At 42.7% G+C, this 25,797-nt stretch overlaps 2 protein-coding genes across 2 annotated transcripts in view; one reads left to right on the forward strand and one right to left on the reverse strand.

Moving 5' to 3' along the window:
• The window catches only part of p3h4 (prolyl 3-hydroxylase family member 4 (inactive)), a 45,618-nt gene that overhangs the window by 12,581 nt on the left and 7,240 nt on the right, over positions 1 to 25,797 (reverse strand). The gene's annotated exons all lie outside the window — the stretch shown is intronic.
• Positions 456 to 24,530, forward strand: LOC310869355 (disintegrin and metalloproteinase domain-containing protein 11-like). Its single transcript, XM_083780052.1, has 26 exons — positions 456 to 619; positions 1,047 to 1,237; positions 3,759 to 3,835; positions 4,759 to 4,825; positions 11,689 to 11,771; positions 12,004 to 12,067; positions 12,445 to 12,505; positions 12,706 to 12,875; positions 13,024 to 13,095; positions 13,286 to 13,452; positions 13,929 to 14,013; positions 14,152 to 14,242; positions 15,443 to 15,494; positions 17,016 to 17,115; positions 17,448 to 17,519; positions 18,157 to 18,249; positions 18,767 to 18,847; positions 19,019 to 19,069; positions 19,162 to 19,225; positions 19,347 to 19,452; positions 19,938 to 20,057; positions 20,498 to 20,666; positions 20,871 to 20,982; positions 21,915 to 22,005; positions 23,365 to 23,382; positions 24,418 to 24,530. Exons 1-26 carry the CDS (start codon positions 562 to 564, stop codon positions 24,431 to 24,433), a joined length of 2,331 nt encoding a protein of 776 aa, XP_083636178.1. The 5' UTR covers positions 456 to 561; the 3' UTR covers positions 24,434 to 24,530.

A 25,797-nucleotide genomic window follows, 5' to 3' on the forward strand; every position in this document is an offset into this window, starting at 1 on the left:
GCATCCTTCCTGCGGTGCGCAGACAACTAACTGCATGGCAACCTGGCAACGGGAGGATGCTTGGCCAGAGATGAGGGAGGGTAGTCTGGTCCCACGTGTCCTCATCACCGCAGATACCCAACGCAATTCTCTTCATTTTCTATCCTCCGTGTCCGCATACCGCAGGCCGCATACACAACCCCATCCACCCGTAGTCTATAACACACCTCCGCTCAGGAAACATGCGTCCGTGCGCACGGAACTTCCCGTTTTATCCAAGCCCCCACCCTCCCCATCCCTCCCATCCATCGTGATCAATTTCTAGGCCTATAGGCTACGTTACGTTGGTCAGCTCCACTGCTCCAGCGTATGTTTTATCTTTCATCCTCATATGCAAATCTCCGTATAGTGTCGTGTTGTTGCACGACTGGAGCTGACTGCGAGGGAAATGAGAAGGCGTTCGTCGTTCAGTTCACTTGGATGAGTCGCCAGAACTAGACCCCGCGCGTCGTTTTTCCTCATCAAGTGGGTTTGTGACATTTCGACGCTCTCGATGTTAATCCGGGGGACTATGTGAATATCATGCTGGCGGTGCTGTGCTTGGTCTTTGCTGCAGTGGGCGAGAGGCTCGCCGTTTCAGGTAAGAGGGAGGGAGAGATGATGATGATGGGTAGGCGCGGATGGAGTGACAGGACAGAGCACTCTTATCCTTTACAACATTTATGCACACTCAAACACTTCTTTCCTTGTGTAGCGTGCCCCTTTTTAATTGAATCGTATTTCGGTGCCAAGCTCCGTGGCTACTGGCCCGGAACCTTTCCCGCGTCAGCGCAACCGATGCGGTACATTCGCTGCATTGATTTCCACCATTGCCTATCCTCCTAGCTGCCTCGCGTAAAGCTTATAGGCTATGTGATGTCAGTTAAAATTTCACTTGAAAACGACAAAACAAGACAATGGTTTAATATTTTACTGATGCTTCATGTAAGCTGATTCATGTTTCATTTTATGTTAAGTTTGGTCGTATATTGATTGTGTGTAGCCTATACCCACTATCCTGTGTACAGGCGAGGATAGGACCTCGGTGCAAGATGCGAGTGTATGGGACTGGTTTGCCTCGGTGGGGTGGACTGACAGCAGAGACCCTGCGGCCGAGGTCACCTATCCAAAGAAACTTGTGCAGCAGATCGAGTCGGAGGAAGAAAAGGCTCATGACTACCTGGATACCAGGGTGAAGAATAGGACAACAGACACAAAGGTAGTTGTTACTTGTAGTTGTTGTTAAGTCAAAGTAACCTATCCCATATGCCCCCCACCCCGCCTTGTTTAAAATTCATGTTGACCAACTGTTGTGAAATGACAACGCACAGTGATTTGTTTTCTCTAGAACAGACTTGTACACAAAACTCTGTATCTCTGGGTCAGTGCAGGCCACTGTGCTGTGGGTGGGTCTGTGACTTCAAACTGACTCAGCTGATGGGAACCTATACCTTTCTTCTGTGAAGCAGTGCAGCTCTTATAGTCAATTCAATTCTCTATAGTCTCTGCCTCACACTGTTGGAGCTAGACAATTATGACAGACTATAGTGCAGGGAGGTGGCTTGCTGCAATCTATTCTCATAGATGTTACTGACCCATTTATTCTTTGAAGATCCCAGCGGCAGCACGGCCGACAGATGAACACAGCTATGTCTAAGCCAAGAAATGCATCAATTGGAATGGATACTATGTAAGCAGTGTGCTTTGTTTACACAGAGTCAACTCTGGTCATGCAGAGTTACAGGAAGAGACAATGTTTTCTATTCTTTTCCACTTTGATGAAGCACAGGCCTTCTTGAAATATTAAGATATATCTAGTCTGATTACCCAGCTGCTGTGTGGGAGTCCTCCATTATACAGTGGTGTGTTGAAGTATACATACTGTATAGTATACCCATCCATTATTAAACTGGCTCAAGAAGACTCTGGGGCACTTGCTCTGCTTGCCTTTTACTCTCTCTCTCTCTCTCTCTCACACACACACACACACACACACACACACACACACACACACACACACACACACACACACACACACACACACACACACACACACACACACACACACACACACACACACACACACACACACACACACACACACACACACACACACACACACACGCACGCACGCACGCACGCACGCACGCACGCACGCACACACACACACACACACACACACACACACACACACACACACACACACACACACACACACACACACACACACACCCTCTCTCTCTCTCTCTCTCTCTCTCTCCATGATAGATGGAGAGAGAATCTTCCGCCGTAGTCTGAAAACTCACCTTTTCAGACTCCATCATGGCCCATAGCACTTAGCACCTTTTCAGACTCCATCATGGCCCATAGCATTTCTGTAGACTTAGATAGCATTTGATACAGACTTATAGCATGTTATGTAGACAGCACTATAATTGCATTGTATGTAGTCATAGCACGTCATAGTACACATGTATAGCATAGTAGTATAGATGTATAGTTTATATGTATAGTTTCATTATATAGATATTCCACTGTTACTTTCTTAGCTTACGCATGTTTCATGATAAATGTTTTTATGTGATGTATTCCCATGCTTTTTTGTTCTTGCTTAATGTAAATCGCTCTGGATTAAGTGTCTGCTAAATGCCTAAATTGTAAATTGTAAATTGTAGAGATGGCACACACTCCCCATGCGAACCCTCCCACTATTTGCCAATACCGACTGGATTCCAAATCTTACTGGTGTTATGCAGTTACAAAATGTATGTCTATAAAACTGTTCATTTTCCACTTTCCATATAGATGGATAAAGTGAGTGGCAAATCGAGTGGCAAAGTGAATTTAACGTTGTTTAATGTAATCAGATAGGACTTTTATATGCACTCCAAGCAGGGAATGGCTATAAGTAAGCTATTTGGGGGACCAGATTGAAATTCTCTAATTTCTTTATACTTGGTTATGATAATTTCTGCAAGTGGACTCTTTTGTTCCCAGGCCAGAATAAAGTATAGTTGTCTCAGCTTGTGATGGTGATGTGTTTTTCTGTAAAAAAGCCAGTGATTCACTGCAGCATATATGTTCTGCACACTGAATTATCTGTGGCTGCTTGCTGCGATCGAAGCAACGCGTGGCACTGAGTGTTGCTGAAGAGACATGCTGTTTAGTCTGCAGTAAATCTCTCCCGCCTCCTCAGCTCTTTGGCAGGTGTCCATCGGGGTGCTGCCAGCCTGCCACACCACCAGCTAATGTAGATGGATCCATAAAGCTTAGTGTTCCTCCTGCATGCCTTCTGTCAGCCACTTCTCCATCCATCTTTATTGTGAAACTCTCAAAAGGCAAATGTACTTTGCCTGCTGCAATGTTGGCGGCCAATGTATAATATAGACCTTATCAATCATACTATTCTTTGGCCGCCGAAATGCTTTTAGACCACATGCGTCATGTGCTATATTGATCCTGTGTTGAATTATTCATGGGAGTTTTTCTGAATTGGATTATTTATTTTTGCGGTGACAGAATGGTCAGTTATAGGGATTTTCCACTTTCAACATGGTATTCCTATTTTGGGCATCTCATTATAGGTGAAAATGATTGTTTTTAAATAGCAGTAATAGTGTGACATGTTGTCAGCTAAGCTTCTATATTGGCAATTTTGGGTATTTCTGAAAATGTAAGTATAAAAGTGGTTAAACTGAAACCTGTCCATGCTTCTTGTGTGTCTCGTCTGTGTGTTTCAGCCAGTTCACCTAGCCCAGGCCTCCTTCCAGGTAGAAGGGTTTGGGCACACCTTCATGTTGGATCTGGAGCTAAACCAGTGAGTATATAATATACTTTTATAACAGTATGTATTTTCAATAATTCAGTCATGTCAGTATTAACATCTCCTCAACTGCCTTCATTAGTAAATGCATTTTTTAGCACCTCTGTTACATGACAGGATGTGTAGGGGAATACCAATGTGAGTGCACGCACGGTCACACACGCTTGCACATACACAGCACTGACTGGTAAAGATGTTGTTAGTGTAAACTCTTACCCAGAGGAGAAGGCTTGGATTATTGAACCTTTATTATCCAGGAGATTCCATGGTTTAAATGTTTTTCAATGCAAGGAATAAACTACTTACTACTACCTAGAAATATACAGAAATTATTCAAGGAAAGGGGGGTGTGAATTGAGAAGGGAACTACATTTTAAACTGAAGCGCATGTGCATATCTGTCAGTGGAGTGAAGTTGTGGAATGGTTTACCGGAGGATGTCCAAAAATATAAAATATAGTACAATTTAAAAAACAGTTTAAGATGTATAGTAAGTATAGACATGGTTGAAGAATATATATATATACATATATATATATATATGAATGACATTGTGTGTGCTTGGTTGTATTAGAATGAAGTCTTGAATGTAAATATTGAATATTGTTCGTTCATAACGAACAATGTAAGTAGTTTGGAATGTAAATGTTGATGATAGAAATAAACTAAACTAAATGTTGATGTTAGTATTACCATTACTGATTACGATCACACCACACATTCATGCAGGTAAACCATATCAGCTATCATACTGTACATGAAGTTAATTTATATAATGTACAGTGATTAATTCCTGTTTTTTATATTTGAAGTGAGAGAGGGAGAGATGGAGGGGGAGGGAGATAAATAATTTCACTGTTATATCCCATTCTCTTGAGTATTTAATGTTAATGGGAAATGGAATGCCTCTCTTTTCAGCCATCTCCTGTCCTCAGAATATGTGGAACGGCACTTTAACGAAGATAAGAAACCCTCACAGTCTATGGTAAGAATATATGTGTAGGTGTGGAAGTTTTAATTCTTAAAGACTTTTTTCTTTTTTGTCAAATTTTATTGAGAACAGATTATAAATTGTATACAAACATTGCGATATGAATTACATTTTTCTTTGATAGAAAACCAAAAAAAAGAAAGAAAAAAAAGGACAAAAAAGAGAAAGAAAACCCTCAACCCTCCCACCCATACTGCTCAGTGACACCGCATACTATAGAATAAAATAGTAATTTGAAAAATGGAAAACATCTGAAAAGAAAATTGCGTACAGTCAACCATATCAGTGGTATCCTGTCTATTAATTGTTTCTACTCAAGTAATGTACAAGGGGCAGCCAAACCTTATCAAACTGTCTCTCCCTGTTTCTCAGGAAATACCTTATTCTCTCAAGATGAAGTGTACTAGTCATTTCATTTAGCCAATGCTTAAATGCAGGAGCCTTCTCCTTTTTCCAGCGCGTCAGAATTCGTTTTTTTCTGTAATCAGACCATATGAGAAGAGTTGTTTCTGTGCTCTCGTCAACATAGGCATGGAATCTGACAAACCCAATATAATTAGTACAGGATCGGGGTCAATATGAATACTCAAAATATCAGAGAGTTTCTCAAATATCTTAATCCAATATCTTAATTTATCCGAGGGCAAAGGGCGAAGCTGTGAAGAAGATTTGCATCTATTGCATTACATTTGTCACAGTGTGAAGAAATATCTGGGAATATGTTATGTAATTTTAATTTGGAATAATGGAGTCTATGTATGACTCGAAACTGGATATGACAATGTCTGGAGTTGATAGAGCATGCATTATTTTCTTCAAGGCTGTCTTCCCAAAGCTCGTCTGAAATTGAAGTCCCCAGCTCATTTTCCCATGCCAACTTAATAGCTGATGTAGTTGGTAGGTTTGCCACTTGAAATGATTCATAAAGATGTGACACCCTCACATCTGGTTCTATATTATTAAGAAGGAACGTATCTAGGGACTCTCTCAAAAGTGGGAGAAAAGTTACGGATGAAGTTCCTAACCTGTAGAAACCTAAAAAAGTTACTCCCAGGGAGTCTATATTTTTCCTGCAGTTGAGCAAATGAGGCAAAGGTTTCAATATGAGTCACCAATTGTGCGTATACCCAAACCCTTCCACTGTGCAAACGTGTCATCCAGTTGGGATGGTGGAAATGAGGGGTTATCAGCTATAGGGAGCAGAAAAGATAGTGAGTTGTTCCTAAAATATGTTTTGATTCGTTTCCAGATTCTTATCATACTGTGAATAACAAGGCATCCATTGTAAATGGATTTATCTAAGGTCACAGGGGATAATATTATTTAACCTAAACATATGGGTGACATTTCTCCTGCTGTAGACTTAATTTTGAGCAGACTCAAATGGATGTTAGTGTGATTAAAAAAAAATATTCTGTTCTGTACTCAATGTACTAAATTCTGTGTTTGGCACAATTAGACTCATGGAGTTGTTAATATGAACCAATGTTACACTAAAAATAATCTGATTTCTGTATCTGCATAATCATGAGTGTGATGAGACCTCAGACTTCTCTACAGACTTCTCTACTCATGTTATGAAGACCCCAGGCCTGTTAAATAAATAGAAGGACCATTCTTTGTCAACAATTAACAATTGATTGCTTAGCCATATCTAATCACCCTATCAATAGTTATCATAATGAAAGCAGTTCTTCCCAATCCCACTACCAGAATCAGAATAGGGTTGAAGTGGGGTCTGTTTGCTAGGATCAAGCTTACCAGCACTCCACTTGCCTCCCAACTTGCCCCAGACTATTCATACGTACTCTGAATTGGGTCTAGGCTTATTATCCCACCCCCAATGTCTTCACATATTGTACAGTTAATATAAAATGCATTATTCAGGCACATTTCAGCCACCTCTTTTGCCCAGTAGGACCACTCTACACAATGTCATCAATCAGCGACACGCACCTATCGTAACATCATTCTACAGGCTGTTTCTCCGTTACACTTATTTTTGATTTTATTATTTTTTTACCGTAGAAGAAGTGTCTAGGTAGGTATGATAGGTCAAGCCTTCTCAAATGTAGACATTTTACAGAATCTCCAAATCAACAATTTAATTCTGATCTTTAATCATTGCTATTAGTTGCTATTAGCTATTTTACAGTTGTAAAATAGGAAACTATAGAGAGGTGGAGATATACCCTGGAAAGGAGAGGAATGAAGGTTATCCGCAGCAACACAGAATACATGTGTGTGAATGAGAGGAACCCAAGTGGAACAGTGAGGTTACAGGGAGTAGACGTGAAGAAGGTGGAGGACTTTAAGTACTTAGGGTCAACATTTCAGAGCAATGAGTGTGTGGAAAAGAGGTGAAGAAACGAGTGCAAGCTGGTTGGAATGGGTAGAGAAAAGTGTCAGGTGTGATGTGTGATAGGAAAGTATCAGGCGGAAGGGAAGGAAAGGAAAGGTGTACAAGACGGTGGTGAGAGCAGCTATGTTGTATGGTTAGAGACATTCACACTGAGGAAAAGACAGGAAGCAGAGCTGGAGGTAGCAGAGACAAAAATGTTGAGGTTCTCTCTGGGAGATGGATAGGATCAGGAATGAGCACATCAGAGGCCCATGTCAGATGTTTTGGAGATAACGCCAGAGAGGCCAGAGGAGTGTTTGTTACTACATAAAGAAACCAGCGCTTCTTTCACCTGACAAATATCATGTTATCATTTCTTGTTTAACCAGAGGAATGTCACTGCATTCTGCTTGCCAGGAGGGAAGAGTGGTGCTCTTTCATTTATTTCAATGTACATATGTACAAATGTGATACTATCAAACCCCCCCTTGGTATGCCATGCCCACTCTGGTTCCCAACTCTCCCTCAGCAACCCCAACCAATCACGAGGCTGTTTCCATAGCAACGTGTCCGCTCAGTGGCGTCATTAAGCTCTTGGCAGAGAAAAGAATGAAAGAAGAGTGTGAGGGAGGGAGGAGAAGATGGAATAAGGGAGGAGAGAAAGCGGGACTAAATGCCAATTGATACAAAGGCAGGATGGGCTTTGGCATCAGAATGAGTCATTTTACGTGCATGTATGCATGTGCATGCTTTTGTGTTTACTATGTGTAGACAGATGGTTTGTTCCAAAAAGCAGCAGGGAGGAGTGGAGGCCTGTACTCAGATCAGATTGTCACTCAGCTGGGACCTGGCATCCCTTGAAGCTCTGCCACATTCAACTCACCACTTATGTCACTGTCAAATTGTCTGACGACACAGATTTTTGTGCTCTTTCAAAGGCCTATATGCTTAGCTGTGTTGCTGTGGCGATGTTCAGATGCCTTACAAAATCCAACTGAATAAGTTCTGAGGAAGTTACTTTCACAATTTTAATACACACACTGCGATGCAATGTCATGAACGATGCAAGTTAGAAATGTCCCTTTTATACCCATATTTGGACTTCAGTGTCAGGCACGGCCAAATATCTAGGCCAGATCTAGGCCACATCACATTGCTCATATGATATCATACACAGTATGCCCATATATGAGCAAAGGTCAGATTCTGGACACTGCCTATGTGAACGCCTCGACACCAGGCACTCCATCAGGCCGAGTTTGAAGTCAGTCGGATATGGACAGTTCTTGAGATACGTGAACAGACTACAGACGGATAGACACATGCACAGAGATCTTGTGCATTTATTGTATGATTTCATATAACCTGTTACTTTCAATTAAAAGTAATAATTTACTACAAATTCACTATCAACTGCAAATCCCAGGGTTCAGCGCTCGGACCTCTCATCCTGTACATTCTACCTTTTTGACAAATCCACTGTTAACATGACCTCTGTATCCTATCCACTGCTAACCGCGATGACACCCAACTTTACCTCTCCTCCAATTTGTAGAAATACACATTATTATTGTCTCCACCAGGCCGAAGGCATGGGGGGAGAGTATGTTTTGCACTCCGTCCGTCCGTGTGTCCGTCCGTCCGTGTGTGTGTGTGTCCGTGAGCAGCTAATCTCCGGCACCGTTAACCCGGTCGATGCCAAATTTTGCACACACACTCCCTGGATGCCAACGATGAACCTCTGCCCCAAACTTTCCAGAACGGCCTGTTATAGCGCCACCAGGAGGCCGCTTTGTGCAAAACAAGTTTTTGCACAGTACACCTACAGATTTTGTCCAAACATCGCGCAAATTGGTACACAGTCTCTCTAGAGCCATTCAACGAAGTCTTTCAGATTTCTCAGACTCCATCCTGATTGGTTAAGATTGGCTTCCAAAGTTCACAGGAGTGCTCAGTTTCAAACAAAATGCTGCAAATCATGAACACATCGCGTGATTTCCGTGAAATTGTGCACGCACATTCCCACTAGGCCAAGGAAGAAATGCCACATGAACAATTTCAACTCAGCCTCAAGGTGGCGCTATAACTGGCCGAAAAGTGTTTTTACCTCTAATTTACTTTTGTTGCCCTTTTATCCAACCACCAGATGAAGGCAAGCTGCAATGTCCTACATTCCTATCCTGGTGGAGACCTGTGCCCAGAAGGGCACTTTTTCTAGTTACCATTATTACTCTCTCTCAGCTCCAGACAGCTCTATGCTCACACTTTACACTGCAGACCTTCACTGTCTCATGTCATACCCATCTGAGAAAGGCAACTGGAAAGACAGAGAACTACTATCCTATCAATAAAGGCATAAAAGCCAAAACAAGAAATCTTAAACAACATAACATGATATTTGTCAGGTAAAAGAAGCACTGGTTCCTTTATTTAGTAACGAACGCTCCTCTCAACCGGCCGGTCTCAATCATAGATATATATGTCTATGGTCTCAATCATAACACTACATTACATAACATTGGGTGTCAGAGCTCCGCGCTCTGGGAGATATTCTCTGAATTTTGTCGAAGCAGCATGGTAAGCAAAATCAGAGAACATTAGCAAAACCCCCCATGGGTATACAAGAACATGAAAACTGAGAGTATTGTTCTCAGCATCGCTGAAATCAAGACAGTTATGAGATTAACTTGAAACATACAACTTGAATGCATTTTTATGTTAAAGCCATGAATCAGATTAGAGCTATATCAACATTGAATCTAGTTTACTTAGAACCATGGTGATGCACACGAAAATGTCAGTTCAACATTCAGTTTACATGTTTGAGCAATACATAAGCAATTCATTCATATTTATCTTGAATCAGCAGACATATTTCCCAAGTATTTGAGCGTATGCCCGACTCTTGAGCCTATGCCAGACTTGTGATCAAAAGGTGGAGGCTGGGGTGGTGGAGGCAAGCTTTGGCAGCAGCAGCAGTGTCTGTGAACGACTAAGCAGCTGTCGTGTAACAGAGAGCCGTATTTAAAGGAACGCTCTGTTAAGAGCGTGAGCTCTGATTGAGCTCTGATTGAATGTGTGACGTAATGATCAGCTAAGATGTGAATGAGCTAGGCTGATTGATACAATCAGCTGACTGACAGCCGATTACAGCTTAGGCATACAGACTCATGTGTCCCTGTATAAACTAACGCTGTGCTTCATATATGTAGTTGTATGTATTACTTTGTTACTCATGAAAATAATGTCAGTATGTCATGTTTTAACTAAGCAATCTGAAGTAATGCGTTACTAAAAAGCAAGTCTCTTGCACACCTACAAAGGTTGACAGGTGTGTAGGAGAAGACCAAACGAGGGCCCACCGCACTGAAAAAGAAAAAACTCCCGACAATACATCAGTGCTCCTTACGTTATCTACTCAAATGTGCTTTGCCTCTGTGCTCTAATGTTTGTTCCACATTGTATTTCACCGGGAAAGGGCTATTTCAAGCCTTTTCTTTTACTCACAGTCTCACACTAGTTACACCACCATGTTTCACTCTCATCGCAAATTACTCTGACTGCAGGGGCACCTCAAGTGTTCATTTATTAAAGAGCTCTTTGCAGGATACACCTCTATTGCCAGTGGAGCAGTTGTAGGGTGTAGTTCCGTGCACCACAAGTACTAAGTAGGTCACAAACTATACGCCATAAAGCACCATAGTGGGATGAGGATGATTTGATGTGTGTGCAGAAGCACTGAGAGTATTGTTCTCAGCATCGCTGAAACATCAGGATGCCAACTGACCTGCAAGAGCCTACCTTTAAACTAGGGATGTCCCGATACACTTTTTTCGTTTCCGATCCGTTCCCGATACCACAATTTCTGTGTTAGCCCGATACCGAATACCGATACCAGAGAATAATATATATAATAATAATACAAAATATATATATCTTATTTTGAAGTCCACCGACCAGGAATAGTGTTTATAGCCATCCAGCTATATATCTCGTGTTGTGTTTATAGCAGACTCCTCACTCAAATGTGCACTTGCAGTTTGGTCAACTCCAAAGCAAACTCCACATGCCCCAACATTTTATTTACCTGCCATAGTGTCGGATCGTTGGTTAGACTGGCATATTCGCAGATACCGATATTATTATTATTCAAGTATTTTTATTTAAGTTTTTTGTACATAAGACAGGACAGACAACAGATACATGACAGATACAGGACAAACCAACAACAACACCAGTACTCAACATTCATGTAAAAAATATAAAAGTCTGAAATACAATGTAAACCCCCCCCCCCCCCAAATTGTACATTAATGACATCAACAATAACTGAAATAAAATATATATAAAAAAATACAAAACAAGTGGAGCCCCTGATTGTATATTTAAGTTGCAGTTACCGATATGACCCAATATGACCAAATTAGGGCCGATCCGGACATCTCTACTTTAAACCCAATCACGTAGAAACCTGCGTGACTGGGTAACATTGGTGCACTGTGCTTTTCATCTGCAGGGAGGGGAACACTGCTACTACCAGGGGAGGTTGAGAGACATACCAGACTCCTGGGCGGCTCTATCCACCTGCCATGGCCTATGGCGAGTCCCTCTATCATTACACACTGTATACTGTACAATGTTTTACTGTTTATGCCAAAATTAGTTCAGTGTCACCGTCACAAATAGTATATTGTGTCAACAGTTTTCTGTACTGCAGCTCACACCACTCTGCTGTCATTGTTAACCTGCCTCTGCCTTTATTTATTTTAATTAACCCCCCCTCCCTTCTCTCACTGTCTTTCTATTGCTTTCTATTGTTGTCTATCCTCAGTGGTATGTTCTCTGACGGCTTCTTCTCCTATGGGATTGAGCCTATACTCAATAGGAGTAATCAGGTGAGTGTCTGTCTCTGAAAGGTACTGTAGGGCAGAGGTTACTGGCAGCCAATGGCAGTAGTTGAGTAATACTTTAGTTTGGTTTAGGGTAATGGACAGGCTAATGCATATCGCTGCTTATTATTTTTAAAATGATTTAAAATTGTGAACATAGCAGATCTACAAGCTCACATTGCCTTGCATCGTGAGGCGTTGTGAACTTGTAGATTTGATATTTTCACAACTTTTGTGTGACACTCTTATATGATGAAGTACTGCAAAGGGCACTAATTTTCAAAACTTAAATATTTGAAACTTGGGTATAGGTTTCTGTCCGACAGCGACGATATAGAATGTTGATTGTGTCGTCTTATCTTGTTATTTGTGCTCTGCCCTAGGATGATGGTGCTCACTTGATCCGCCGGATGCCTGACGTTAGATTGACGCCCAGCTGCCCTGGTACATTTGTGAAACTACAACATTAACAGTGTTATTCCAAATTATAACTCTCTACTAAGACCTTTTATTTGTATAATTCAAATGACGGCCAGGCTACACCAGGCTTTTTCAAAGCGTGTGTATGTTCCGCATGTACATGTCACGTGTAGACTGCAGACTATCCATAATATGATTTAATCTCTGTATTCTTGTGTGTCCAGACTGTACGGAGGATGGCGAGTGGGATAGTTACAGAGCAGGTGGTGGTGATGACGACAGACCAGACCAAATGAAGGAGCATCTGAGGCGATCCAAGAGACACGCCCGCAGGCCCCCAGTCCAGACCGAGACCAAATACATTGAGCTGATGGTGGTCAATGACTACGACATGGTGAGTTAAACCTCCTTTTTGTGTGTATCACGACAGCGTGCTTTTGTATGCATGTGTTTGTGTGCCACACACTGAACTTGCAGTGCAGTATGTTCTTTCAGGCTAAGTGAGTGTGTTCCTTCTCCGTGTGCTTTTTCGTGTGCTCAAGTTTGTGCAGCTGCGTCGCTCCAGCAGCCAGACCAGGAACTTTGCCAAAGCGGTGGTCAACATGGCAGATGCGGTAAGAGATTATTATTATCCCCCCACATTTCCACAGTTCATTGAAATGAAGAGTTTATATATCTGTAGATAGCACATCATGCATTGTCAGTGTGTCTCATGTCCATACGGGAATGCATTGATTACAGTGAGGAGCTCAGAGCCATCACTGCAAAAAAAAAAGCCAACTGTTGGGTATTTTTGGAACGCAGATCTATAAAGAGCAGCTGAACACAAGGATCGTGCTGGTGGCCATGGAGACGTGGTCGTCAGACAACCTGATGCCAGTGGTGGTGGACCCTCTGGCAACGCTGCAGAACTTCATGAAATATAGAAAGGACAGCATTAAGGACCAGAGTGACGCTGTCCACCTTTTCTCGTAAGAGACCCGCAACTTGAGAAAACAAACCACATTGATTGAAATCAAACCACATTGATTGAAATCAAACCATATGGATTGAAATAATTTTAACATATTGATCAAATGCTATTCTAACAGTAGCCATTTTCTTATGTCATACTCCGTTATGCCCTTACATTGACCTATGGACAAAATGACTGCCGTCTGAATAGGGTTGATGTTGTCCATTATAGACGCAAGTTTGTGTTATGGATATTATGGCCATGTTCTTCAGAGCTTATGTTATGGATTTTGGTTGAAATTGACCTGAAGAAGATCCATCGCGGGTCGAAACGTTGTCCAGCCTATTAAAATAAAGTTGCTCTTTACCATGGAGTTGGAGTGTAGGCTTTCTGGCCCAGCCAGCACCCATTGTCGATGTGCGGATATTTAAGTATGCTTTGAAATGGATTTTAGTTGACCCTCTATTTGTCCTTTTCTTTTGTATTCCCCAGAGGGCGTACATTCCAGAGTGGCCGCAGTGGTACCGCCTACACAGGAGGGGTGTGCTCTCTCACAAGGGGAGGGGGAATCAACGAGGTGAGGGACCGACACACGTATCCGCCCGTACCGTAGGCTCGTCCCTGTTTTCTGTGTGTGATGGAACCATGTTACGGTATTCCCATTTAATGATGGGTGTTTCTGTGTGTGTTTGGCTTCTACACTCCTCTGTTCCAGTTTGGGAATGTGGGTTCTATGGCCATCACCCTGTGCCAGAGCTTGGGCCAGAACATCGGGATGAGATGGAACAACGCACGCAGCTCAGCAGGTAATGAAGTAAATTAACATAGTGATGGTTGGTGGGGATGCAAGCGTATGCTGTTAAAATACTGTAGGACATAACAATCTAATATTCATATTCAATATAATTTATATATATTCATTATACATGACTATGGTAGGAAAGAGGTGTCATTTGTTTTTTTAAGAACATTTAGCTATTGATCACGGAAGTCAGGATGTAGTTAGTAGTTACAAATTTCAGGTGATAACTCTGATCTTTACAGTCTTTGATTGATTGAAATATGTATTAACAGTTTTCAGAATTACAGTACATTTCAAGCACAAAAGAAACATACAGTGGGGAAAGCGGTGGGTGGTGGGGGGGATTCACATGTCTTAGTGACTGTTGGTAGGGCGTTCCACATTTTGGTGGCATAGGAGCGAAATAATTTAGTCAATATAAAATTTGTTTTACATGGACGTGTCAATGGGAGTCAGCATCAAGCAGTTCAATTCATCAGTCGTGTTCTGTGGAAGGACATAACTAAAAATATTGCAATAGATCCTCACATCTCCCTCATGCTGTTAAGTGGGATTAGCTAAGCAACATGCCTCTACTACCTAGACAACTCCCCTTCCGTAATCAAACGCATACAGACAGACAAACCCTTTTCTTGATGGCTGACCCCTTTGGTGCCACGGCGTAAAAGAATATCCATAAATCCAGGGCTGTGCCGAATACACAACCAATGCAAGGAGTGGAAGATATAACATAAGCATGGATAAGGAAGGGGATGCAGGACGAGAGCACTGGTGATTGGACTGCCAGTTGACTGGCAGAGCAGCACTCTGGGCCCATCTATAATTAGAGTTTCTCCATTTGGTGATTAGTTGCCAGAGACCAAGGACAGAGAGATTGGAGTATCACTCACCGAACAATGGCAGGGTGACTAATGGTATGAGAGATGTTCACTCCATCTTAGTGTCAGGAAGAGAGCACGGCTGTACGTAATATACAAACCCTTTGCATGTCTGTCCCTGCCATGTTGAGGCAGCAAACCATACCCTATAAAAGGCCTTAAAGTAGTTTAGTCCCTACTCCTCTCCCCCCTCTGCTTATCATCATCTCTTATGATAAATTGTGGCTCCAGTTCTAAATCTATTTTTATGTATATTGTATTATATTTCCTTTTGCCTGCTTGTTCCTCCCTCCCTCTCTTCTTGTTCCTTCACCACTCATTCCCAGGAGACTGCTGGTGTCCAGATGCTTGGTTGGGCTGCATCATGGAAGACACCGGGTAAAGGTCCACATCAACACCACATATTGAAGTGAAACATTACAGATACATTTCAATAATGTGAAAAAACTGAACTTTGGCTCCAAGAAGTGCACTTTTCTAGTTCCATTCTGCTACCATCAGGGTCACCTTTTAACATTTTAAGTAATTTCCATATAATTATATGAAAATAGAAAGTGATAGTTGTTTAGCTATGGACTAGTATGTTAATATCAAAATGTGTCCCTTATTTAGATGTTAATTTCCATTGTTCTCTTCATTTCACTCAATTATACACTTGAACATCTGAAATAGACTCTGCGGGGCTTCTGTTGTCTGAGCTGATTTGACTTTGTCTGGTTTCAATGAGACAAGTGAATGATAATTTATTAATTGCAGCGATTATTATTCGATGTGTCTGAAACATTATATTATAGTGGTTGGCTCTAACATGAGTCAAAGTATAAATGGGTGATAGTTACATGAACACACAAAATGAAACACTGTAAACCTGTCGTTTCCATTTCACCCATTGTCATGGGTGAAATATTTCAAAACGTTTCAAGAAACAAAATCAGAGAATTGCAGATCTCCAAGCTCACATGTTGCATTGAGACACTTGGTGAGCTTGTAGATATGCACGGGTCTCTGTGAACAGACAGTGGTAAAGCTGCGTCCTATTATTCCTATGGAGAGTGGAATGACCTGGAGGGGACCCTATAGGTTACCGCCGTCCAAAATTCAGAAAAGGTAACCGAGGGTTCCGAAAGGGGCTAGTGGTGTAGCAGACCCCGGCTGGAATAATGGTGAAGTCCAACTGATGATTTTAAGCTCTTTAATGAATCAACGTGAAAACTACAAAACAGGTGTCAAAGAGGCATCACAGTGTCAATCAAAACACAATAAACAATATACACATTATACAAACAGCAAACACAAGTCGGGACATATACTGGCATAGCTCAAACCTCAAAGCCCCAAAATGCATTGCAATACAGTGAAAAAGGTATCAACCATGACACATAAAAACCTCTCAAATATAAGACAGTCAGCAGTGAACAATATAGTTTTCCCATTTAAAATGACAACTACCATTTCCCCTTTCCAGCTGGGCACTAAACACATTAATGACCATGGCGTTGCAATTCCGTTGGCAACATAACTGAAACAATACATTCAACCATTAAAACTCTCATTCCATCCAGATTTCATGTTGGTAGCCTATATTATTTAAAATGATTGCATGCCAATGCCACTCACAATCCTTCACTGTAGCGCTTCACAGTTCTGTTCAATCCCAACCACATGACAAACAAACATTTCCAACTCACGTGACGTTGGGCTGGCTTTCATAGTCATTTGGTCCCAGTGGGCTAGTGTGCTTCCGGTGTTCCCGGAAGGCCTTTCAAAATAAAAGCTTTTCCGTTCCGGGGTCTGTTACAAGTGGTTAAATGTACTGTATGGACTATATGAAATATTACTGTACATATTGTATTGATCCTTATATTTCTGTCGTGTGTGTGTGTGTGTAAACACCTGTAGATACTACCTTCCCAGAAAATTCTCCCGCTGCAGTGTTGATGAGTACACCCAGTTCCTACGGCAGGGGGGCGGCAGCTGCCTCTTCAACAAGCCCAACAAGGTGAGTGGAGGGGAGGGAGGGGGGCTGGGGGGGGGGGGGGGTACTGAGGCTCAGTCTGCTTGTCCTAGTGGGGAGTGAGTGGAGTGAAACTGTATGCCTCCGAGACCCTGTTATTTATAGAGATATTAATTATCCCTATGGCCTAATTTTTCTCAGAAGAACGCACATATACAGTTTTTACAGAACAGTATAGCCATTGACATCACCATGTATCTTCTACCTCCTGCTGTATTCCTGACATTTTGTATCTCTGTCCATCTTCTTTCTCTCTCTCTCTCTATCGCTCTCTCTCTCTCTCTCTCTCTCTCTCTCTCTCTCTCTCTCTCTCTCAGCTACTAGATCCCCCAGAGTGTGGGAATGGCTTTGTGGAACCAGGAGAGGAGTGTGACTGTGGATCACAGGTGGTGAGTGTCTTCATCCCAACAGAACTGTTATGTGGATTAATAACAATTCCATTCATCTGCTGCCGTTCTGCATTTTCACAACGTAGGCATTTAGTTCATAAACTTTGGTAGTAGGGCAATTTAGAATTAAGATTTTTGGTTGGTTGGTTTTTTTGACCCTGTATATCAATATCCCACTGGTCCAAGATGCATACGGTGATGTCACAAAGTTCACTGCCAGTTCTGGTTTAGCTCCAAAGAGTGTAAAATGTAATCAAATAGACAGTACAAAATATACCGGAATTTAAAATCTGTGCCAAATTTGAATATACCAGTAAAAAAGCTTGTATTTTAAGCGAGTGAGAGCGTGGTTTAAGGGAGAAATACAGAGGAAAGAGATGAGCTAAAGAGAGAAGCTCTTTTCTAGTTTCAGTTTTTGTGTGTGTGTGTGTGTGTGTGTGTGTGTGTGTGTGTGTGTGTGTGTGTGTGTGTGTGTGTGTGTGTGTGTGTGTGTGTGTGTGTGTGTGTGTGTGTGTGTGTGTGTGTGTGTGTGTGTGTGTGTGTGTGTGTGTGTGTGTGTGTGTGTGTGTGTGTGTGTGTGTGTGTGTATGTGCGCATGCGTGTGCGTGTGCGTGTGCGTGCGGTTGTGTGGTTGTAGGAGTGTGCCCGCAATGGAGGAGCCTGCTGCAAAAAGTGCACGCTGACCCATGATGCCATGTGTAGTAATGGCCTTTGCTGCAGCAACTGCAGGGTGAGTCCCTCTACTGCAGGGGTCCCAGAATATTTTTAATTTAAAAACATTTGCATCTGAATGGCTGGAAAATGGAAATTTAGAGTTTACATAGTACACATAGTGCATGCATAAACTTCCCTTAATGATTATATCTGGTTTCAGTATTAATTTATGATGTATTTTCTCTATTATTAAGATTATTGTAGCGTTCAATTTGCATTGGTGGTGGGTAGGGGGGCGGGGCAGGGGTCGTGAGACATGGCCAAAGCATTTTTGGGGGTCCCCAGCCAAAAACGTCCTCTAACGTGCTCTACTGTACATGAGCAGAGCACACATCCATTACTGCCTCTAATGTGTACATTGTCTGCATGTATTTAATGTTGTTTTTGTTGGAGTGTCACAGCACCAGATTCCAGAACAAGTGAATGAAGTGATTACCATTGTTATTGTTAGGTTTTAATACTCCTTATTGCCGATTATTGTACGATAAGTCATTAGACTTGATAATTGAAGGCCTCTTGTTGCTGCCTTTCAGTATGAGCTGAGAGGAGTGGTGTGTCGAGAGGCTGTGAACGACTGTGACATCTCAGAGACTTGCACTGGGGACTCCAGCCAGGTAGTGTAGTAGACTTTAGCATAACAAAACATGATGAGAATTAGCTATTTTACACACACACACGCACGCACGCGCGCGCACACACACACACACACACACACACACACACACACACACACACACACACACACACACACACACCACAATAATAATTATACATTTCCATTTTAGTGCCCCCATAATGTCAACATACTGGATGGATACCTGTGTGACAGCAGCCAAGTAAGTGATGCTGCCTACATTATAAACATATTGTCTCATGCTTTCTCATGCTGCCCACCTCTGAGCCTTTCCTGTTACCCCTTTGTTTGCAGGGTCGCTGTTATGGAGGTCGATGTAGGACTCGTGATGCACAGTGCAAGGGACTCTGGGGCTATAGTAAGATGATCAGCTACTTCCTCTGATGTCCTTCCACCTGTACCTTGGTTTGCAGTCTTACACTCCTGACAAGAAATGGCTGTCAGCCAAATTATTCAGTTTTGTTTGTCCGCTCTTTCAGACTCAGCAGACCGGTTCTGTTATGAGAAGCTTAACGCTGAGGGAACAGAGAAAGGCAACTGTGGGCCTGGTCCCGAGGGTGTGGGCTGGCTGCAGTGCAACAAGCCGTAAGTCGCTCATATTAGTCTTAAGCTTAATTCATGATTTGTCATGTTTGAATTGTTAGACAACGTATAAATTAGGCTTCATTCACATCACTCAAAGCCCTTGGAGATGTACAAGTGTGATCTATACATGGTCTCTACTAGCGGATTCGAATGCCATCATTGTACTGAAAGGGACAAAATCACATGTAATCAGAGCATTGAATGCTCCAGTCTAGTCTACTGACCTACCGCAACCGTCTCCAGCACAAAACGTTATATTGTGACGTTTCGGAGAAAGTCAGTAGGCTGCATTCTGCGTTGATCATGACAGTGGCGACGCTAACACTAACACTAAATCTAACTCTAACCCTAACCCTCAGTCTTAACTGGCAACGGAAGTCCCCTAACCTCATATCAGTTTTAACCAGCCATGTTAGTCCCGTAACCTCATATCAGTTTTAACCGGCCACATACTGTAGTCAGTTGACAACGCGGTGTCATTTCAGGGATGTGCTGTGTGGCTTCCTGTTCTGTGCCAATATGACAGTGAAGCCAAAGTTTGGAGACCTGCAGGGGGAGGTGACCAGCCTAACCATCTACCACCAGGGCAGGTACCTGGACTGCAAGTGAGTGGACCATTGTACTACATATGACATCACAGGGGGAATCGGAGGCTCTATGTGTCTGTCTGTGACCACTTCACCTAGGGTGACTGACCTCATTACCCAGACCAAGCTTTTGTAGCATGAAAACATATGAAGTATGGATACATATATATATTACTGATGAATTTAGTACAATGGACCAAACAATGAATCAATCAATTAGAAACATTATACAAGATATAAGTCCTCATGTGGCTATTGGTTAACATCTTCCAATTGGGAAATATTTCTCAATCACTATATCTCTTCCCCTTGACCTGTGTGTGTGTGTGTGTGTGTGTGTGTGTGTGTGTGTGTGTGTGTGTGTGTGTGTGTGTGTGTGTGTGTGTGTGTGTGTGTGTGTGTGTGTGTGTGTGTGTGTGTGTGTGTGTGTGTGTGTGTGTGTGTGCGTGCTCGCTCAGAGGTGGCCATGCTCTGCTAGAAGATGGCTCAGACCTGGGCTATGTGGAGGAGGGCACACCGTGTGGTCCCAACATGATGTGTCTGGACCAACGCTGCCTCCCTATGGCGGCCTTCAACCTCAGCACCTGTGCTGGTTCTAACTTCGGGCACACCTGCTTTGACCACGGGGTAGGTCCTGTTCCGTTCAACGTGTTGTTTATAAGAGTCAAGACAGATTTATACTTGGTTTACGAGACAATGCGAGCAACAAAGTGTATCAAGCCCGCGTTTTTGCATCGTTTGGTTTCCTGTCTGCATCACTTTGTTTTACTCTGTCTGTCTGTCTGTCTGTCTGTCTGTCTGTCTGTCTGTCTCTCCTTGTCTGTTTCTTAGACTTGCAGTAATGAGGTGAAGTGTATATGTGACAGGGACTACACAGGGAAGGACTGCAGCGTCTTTGACCCCATCCCTGACCCCACCGTTTCCACCCGCCCAGAGAAGAAAGGTCCGTAGCACTCACTCCACCTGTCTGTCTGCTCATTCCCTACCTTATTCTCTTGCTGTCGTCACTGTAAGGCCTGATTTATACTTGGATGTGCATAATGTCACAGAAAATAGCCTCACAACTGTTGTGAGCTTGTAGATTGGCTATGCGTTTGTAGATCAGCTATGAGCTTGTAGATCGATGTGAGCTTGTGTGACACCGGCACGCAACTAGGTTTAAATCAGACTTAAATCAGGCTCCCAGTGTACTGAATGTTGTGGTGTAATGTTATGTGTCCTAATGAGAGGATATTTCAACTACTTACGATGTGAATCAGTGGTGAGAAGCACAGAAATTGCTGTTTGGTCCACATAGCATTTTGTAGTCATTGCTGTTTTGTTTATGTGGGTATGTGTGTGTGGGAGTAAGTTGTAACAAAATAGTTTGGTAGAGCATAATGTGCATGTCATATGTTGGTGTGAGTGCTCGTGTGTACAGTATGTGTACATATGTATGTGTGTGTGTGTGTGTGTGTCTTGCAGGCAAGTGTCTTTCTTACTTTCTCTTAATGACCAACAATCTTTTTTATAAAAGCTCCCCTGCGCATGAAGTTGTCTAATGTCTAGTATAGATTAAAATTAAATGAAAGACAAAACGATCCCCCTATTCATTTTTTTATTCCTGTCTCCCTGACCTCCCTCGCTCCACCCGTCTGTTTTATTCACCTCCGCCCTACATGCTGGACCTTCTCTCCTTCTCTTTCTCCTCATCTCTTTTTTCATTGGTCCACAGGTATACAATCTCCCTCTCTCTCTCTCTCTCTCTCTGTTTTCTCTATCTCTTTGGTGGATGTTGCTGTCGATGCCGTCCTCTGATGTGTGTTTTTAGTGGTGTTGTTTTGTTTCTATTCCTCCTCCTCCTCCTCCTCGCACCCCCCTCCTTCCTCTGCGCAGGTCCCAGTGGCACCAATATCATAATAGGGTCCATCGCAGGTGCTATTCTCCTGGCAGCTATAGTCCTAGGGGGAACAGGATGGGGATTTAAGTAAGAGTTCTGGCATGCCTTTGTGTACCTGTCTGCTTCTACCTAAGGCCCCCCCGCACCCCCACTCACAGCACTCAGAAACAATGCATTGGCTCAACTTGGGGGGTGGGGCAGGGAGCGTGTTCATGCTTGGATCGTTTTGGCATTATGCACTAGCAAGCGTCGCTCTTTTCTTGTTGTTTTTGTTCCTTTTGGATAGCGATCAAATGAACAAGATCGACCCTGAGCTCCATCCCACACCTCTCCTGTCCTGCCTCCTCTGCAATCCCATTATCTCTCATCTCTGTCAGATAGTGATAGGCCAGGATCAATCAAAGGTGTTCTTCTGCCAGGAACATTTACAGCACTCTTGTCAGTGCCCATCAGGGGCCCACGGTTCAGAACCCTATAGCTGCTTAACATTATGCAACTAATCACTGGTGCCACATCCAGAAGCTCTCCTCGTTCCCAACCCATCTCTCCTCCCCCTCATTCCCCACGTAGTCTTGGAATATTGTAATCGTCGCAGTGAATTAACTTATGCACCCATTAATTAACGGAGTGCTCTACATGTAGCACTTTACTTTTTCACTGCATTTGCTTTCTTTAAAGTACTGACAGGCAGTGCATGCTTCCTCTGCACGGCTCCATCTTTGCATGCTTGCTTATGTTCACTGCTTATACTCTGCGCCTAAAAGGACTACAGTTTGAACCCAATCTTTCAAGTTGAAGAGCGCTTACTTGAAAAGCAGAACCCTTTTTTTCCTTTTAAACAAAACTATGAACATGAAGCATCAACAATCCTTTTAGGGCCAGAAGTTCCATGTGTTGTCCCCGTGCATGCGTGCATGAGCTATGTGCAGGTAGCAGAACTTGGTAATCAGAGCCCAGGCAGGACGATGGGCGTGGCAGGCCTGCTGTGGTGGTCCAACCTTATTGGACTGAGATGGTTGGTGCCATGACTTTGTTTGTAGCCCTGCTGCATGTGGTGCCATCACTGTTACTTGGGAAGAAGGGTTTTGGACTGGCTCAATGCTTGATTCATATTTCCTGTCTGAAATGTGACACTGCCGTGGTCACCCAGCACAATGGGATCAAGCCAAATGGATTATACTTATTTAATGACTTGATTTCATGGTATTGTGTAAAGCCCATGCTGTTATATTAATTGTGATAGTAAGAATTGTGACCACAAAATAACATGAACCTTTTGCACAACATTGCTATCTCAGATTTCTTTTTTACCTTTTTTTTTTACCTTTTCTTCCTGACTCAGTCAGTAATTACTAGCTGGCCGTTTTTTCCTCTGTAATGTTATTGATATCTCTCCTGACCTTGTGTTTCTTCTCCCAATGTGCTCCTGTTTCTTCCTGGATACAGGAACATCCGAAGAGGAAGGTAATTCTACCCAGATAATTCCACAAGCCAATTGTCATGTCAGAGTGGCACCCATAAACCTTAACCCATACTTTGTTGCACAACCATGTCGCTCATAGAAAGAAAAAGAAAGATTTTCAAGCTAAAAAAAAAACTCGCCTGCATCATGTTGTTTTATAAATCCAGCTTCAATTTCTATCCCACGATTTTGTAACCCATTTTTTTTCACCCAGTGTCAATTGCCTAAGGCCCTCGGGCCTAAACTGTAATCCTGGCCGCTAAATTTGGCTTAACACCTCCCAGTAGCTCACAACATCCTACATCACTGCTCCTCGCAGCATGGGTTCTAGCTTCATCATCCCGTGGCTCAGCTACATGTAACACCATCTGTGTCAGCCCTGCCTTTCACTGTAGCATTATTCTCGCGACTCCACCTTAACTCAGTGTTGCAATAATCCCAGTTAAATGCTTCCTCACCCAAAAAGCACTTTAATCCCTGCTGCCCCTAGTAATGGTCCTCTTCCTCTTCTAATACAGTGCACTTAACCACATGAACCCTAGTGTCTCTATTCCAGCTACGTCATAATAAGTGAACATTTGGCAAAAATAAGCACACAATTTAACATAAATGGGCAAACATACAACAACAATTGCAGATCTACAAGCTCATAACGCTCTTTTTGCTGTTTAAACATACAACAAAGTATATAGAGTTAAATGGTTTAACATCTTCCAGGCATTTTCTTTTTTTTTTTTTTTTAAGATATTTTTTTTGCGGCTTACGCCTTTTTATTGATTTTTTAAGGGACAGATAGTAGGCTGACAGGAAACGGGAGAGAGATGGGGGATGACATGCAGTAAAGGCCGTGTCGGGTCCGGGAGTCGAACCCGCGGCACACTGCGACTGGATTACCAGTCCGGTGCCCAGACCGTTACGCTACGGCCTGGGCCTTCTTCCAGGCATTTTCTATTCACTCATTCAGTTCTGTTTGCGTTCCCCACCAGCTTTTATTTCTACCTGAAATGATCTTATACTGTGCTTTATTTCTATTTCAGATCTGGTGGAGGATAAGGCACCTGTCTGTCTTTCTGTCTTCATGTTTGTCTTCCTCGCACTGTGTCGTTTCCACATCAGAGAAGAGGAGAAAGCAAAGTCTTCCACTCCTGTCTCCTAGATCTCTCCAAACCTTCCGAAATCGTTTCCTCCCCTCTCCTTGTCTGTCCTCCTGCTTGGCTCCGCCCACTTAGGGGCTCATGGGATTCCTCATACCATAACTGCCAATCATATTCCTGTGGTTCCTGCCAGTAGGCCACTGAGGATTGCGTCAGGTGGCTGTCCATGGGGGAGACCTCAGGTGTCTTCACCCTTCGCAGTGGCTTTCTTTGGTGTCCGTGTACCTCCTCTCCTTACGTCTTAAGACAGTCTGATGAAGAACATATCAACGGTGGACCAATTCAATATGAAGACATGTCTTGCCAATGCTTGCCGGCTTGTTTACAAAGTAAGTGGCCACCGAACAAGTCCACTATTAAATGCTGGACTAGCACAGACTGGCTGTGTATAACATACTATCGAAATGATATTACCGGTAGGCGCTGACTAGTTGTTTTCGTCTTAAAGAGGACGGACCTGAGGTACTGCCTGTTCTACTGTCCCTCCAAGGCTAGGCCTTGTACAGTTGCATCTCAGAACGGACAACTTGTCCTTAAGTTTATACCTAGCAGTACGTTATAACAGTGTAGATTGAACTGAAATCAACTACTGCATTTGACACTTGACAGTGGCAATTATTTTCCAAAGAGAGATTTTGGAACAACTAATGAATATTTACATACAGTATATGACTTGAAAACAGACCTGTAAAAGTGTTAGAGCACAGACGAATGAATGGGTTTGTGTCTGTTGTTTGTTGTAATTTTCACTAAAGGCATCCTATTTGGTATTTGCCACCCACTTTTTCAAGTTTTCAGGTACAAAAAAAAGGAAGCTTATGGTTATGGGATCATTTTTGAAAAACGAAATTTAAGAGACCGTAACTTTGTGTTCTCAACCACAGACCGATCGACATACATTCCACCATTAGTTTTAATGAAAACAAATATCTATGTGTGCTTATCACATTCTTGGGGCCCAAAGTTTGTATGTTAAGAAGGTATCATTTCTATGTTTGTACTGTACATGGATGAATGTATGAGGGTACAAACTTTTTAAAGAATGAAAGAATGAGTATGAGTGTTTACACTGTAGCGTTACTTAAGCCCGAGTTATACTTAGTTGTGCGCCAGTGTCATGCACCAAAAAGAATCTACAAACTCACGATGCCTTGTGATGCCACATATTGTTTGTAGATCAGTTATTTTCGCTGAGCAACACAATGCACAACCAAGTATAAATCAGGCATTATAGGGGCAGTGGTGTTCATATACACCTCACAG

The sequence above is a fragment of the Protomyctophum parallelum genome (assembly GCF_964188405.1).
Source record: "Protomyctophum parallelum genome assembly, chromosome: 13".
NCBI classification, from domain to species: domain Eukaryota; kingdom Metazoa; phylum Chordata; class Actinopteri; order Myctophiformes; family Myctophidae; genus Protomyctophum; species Protomyctophum parallelum.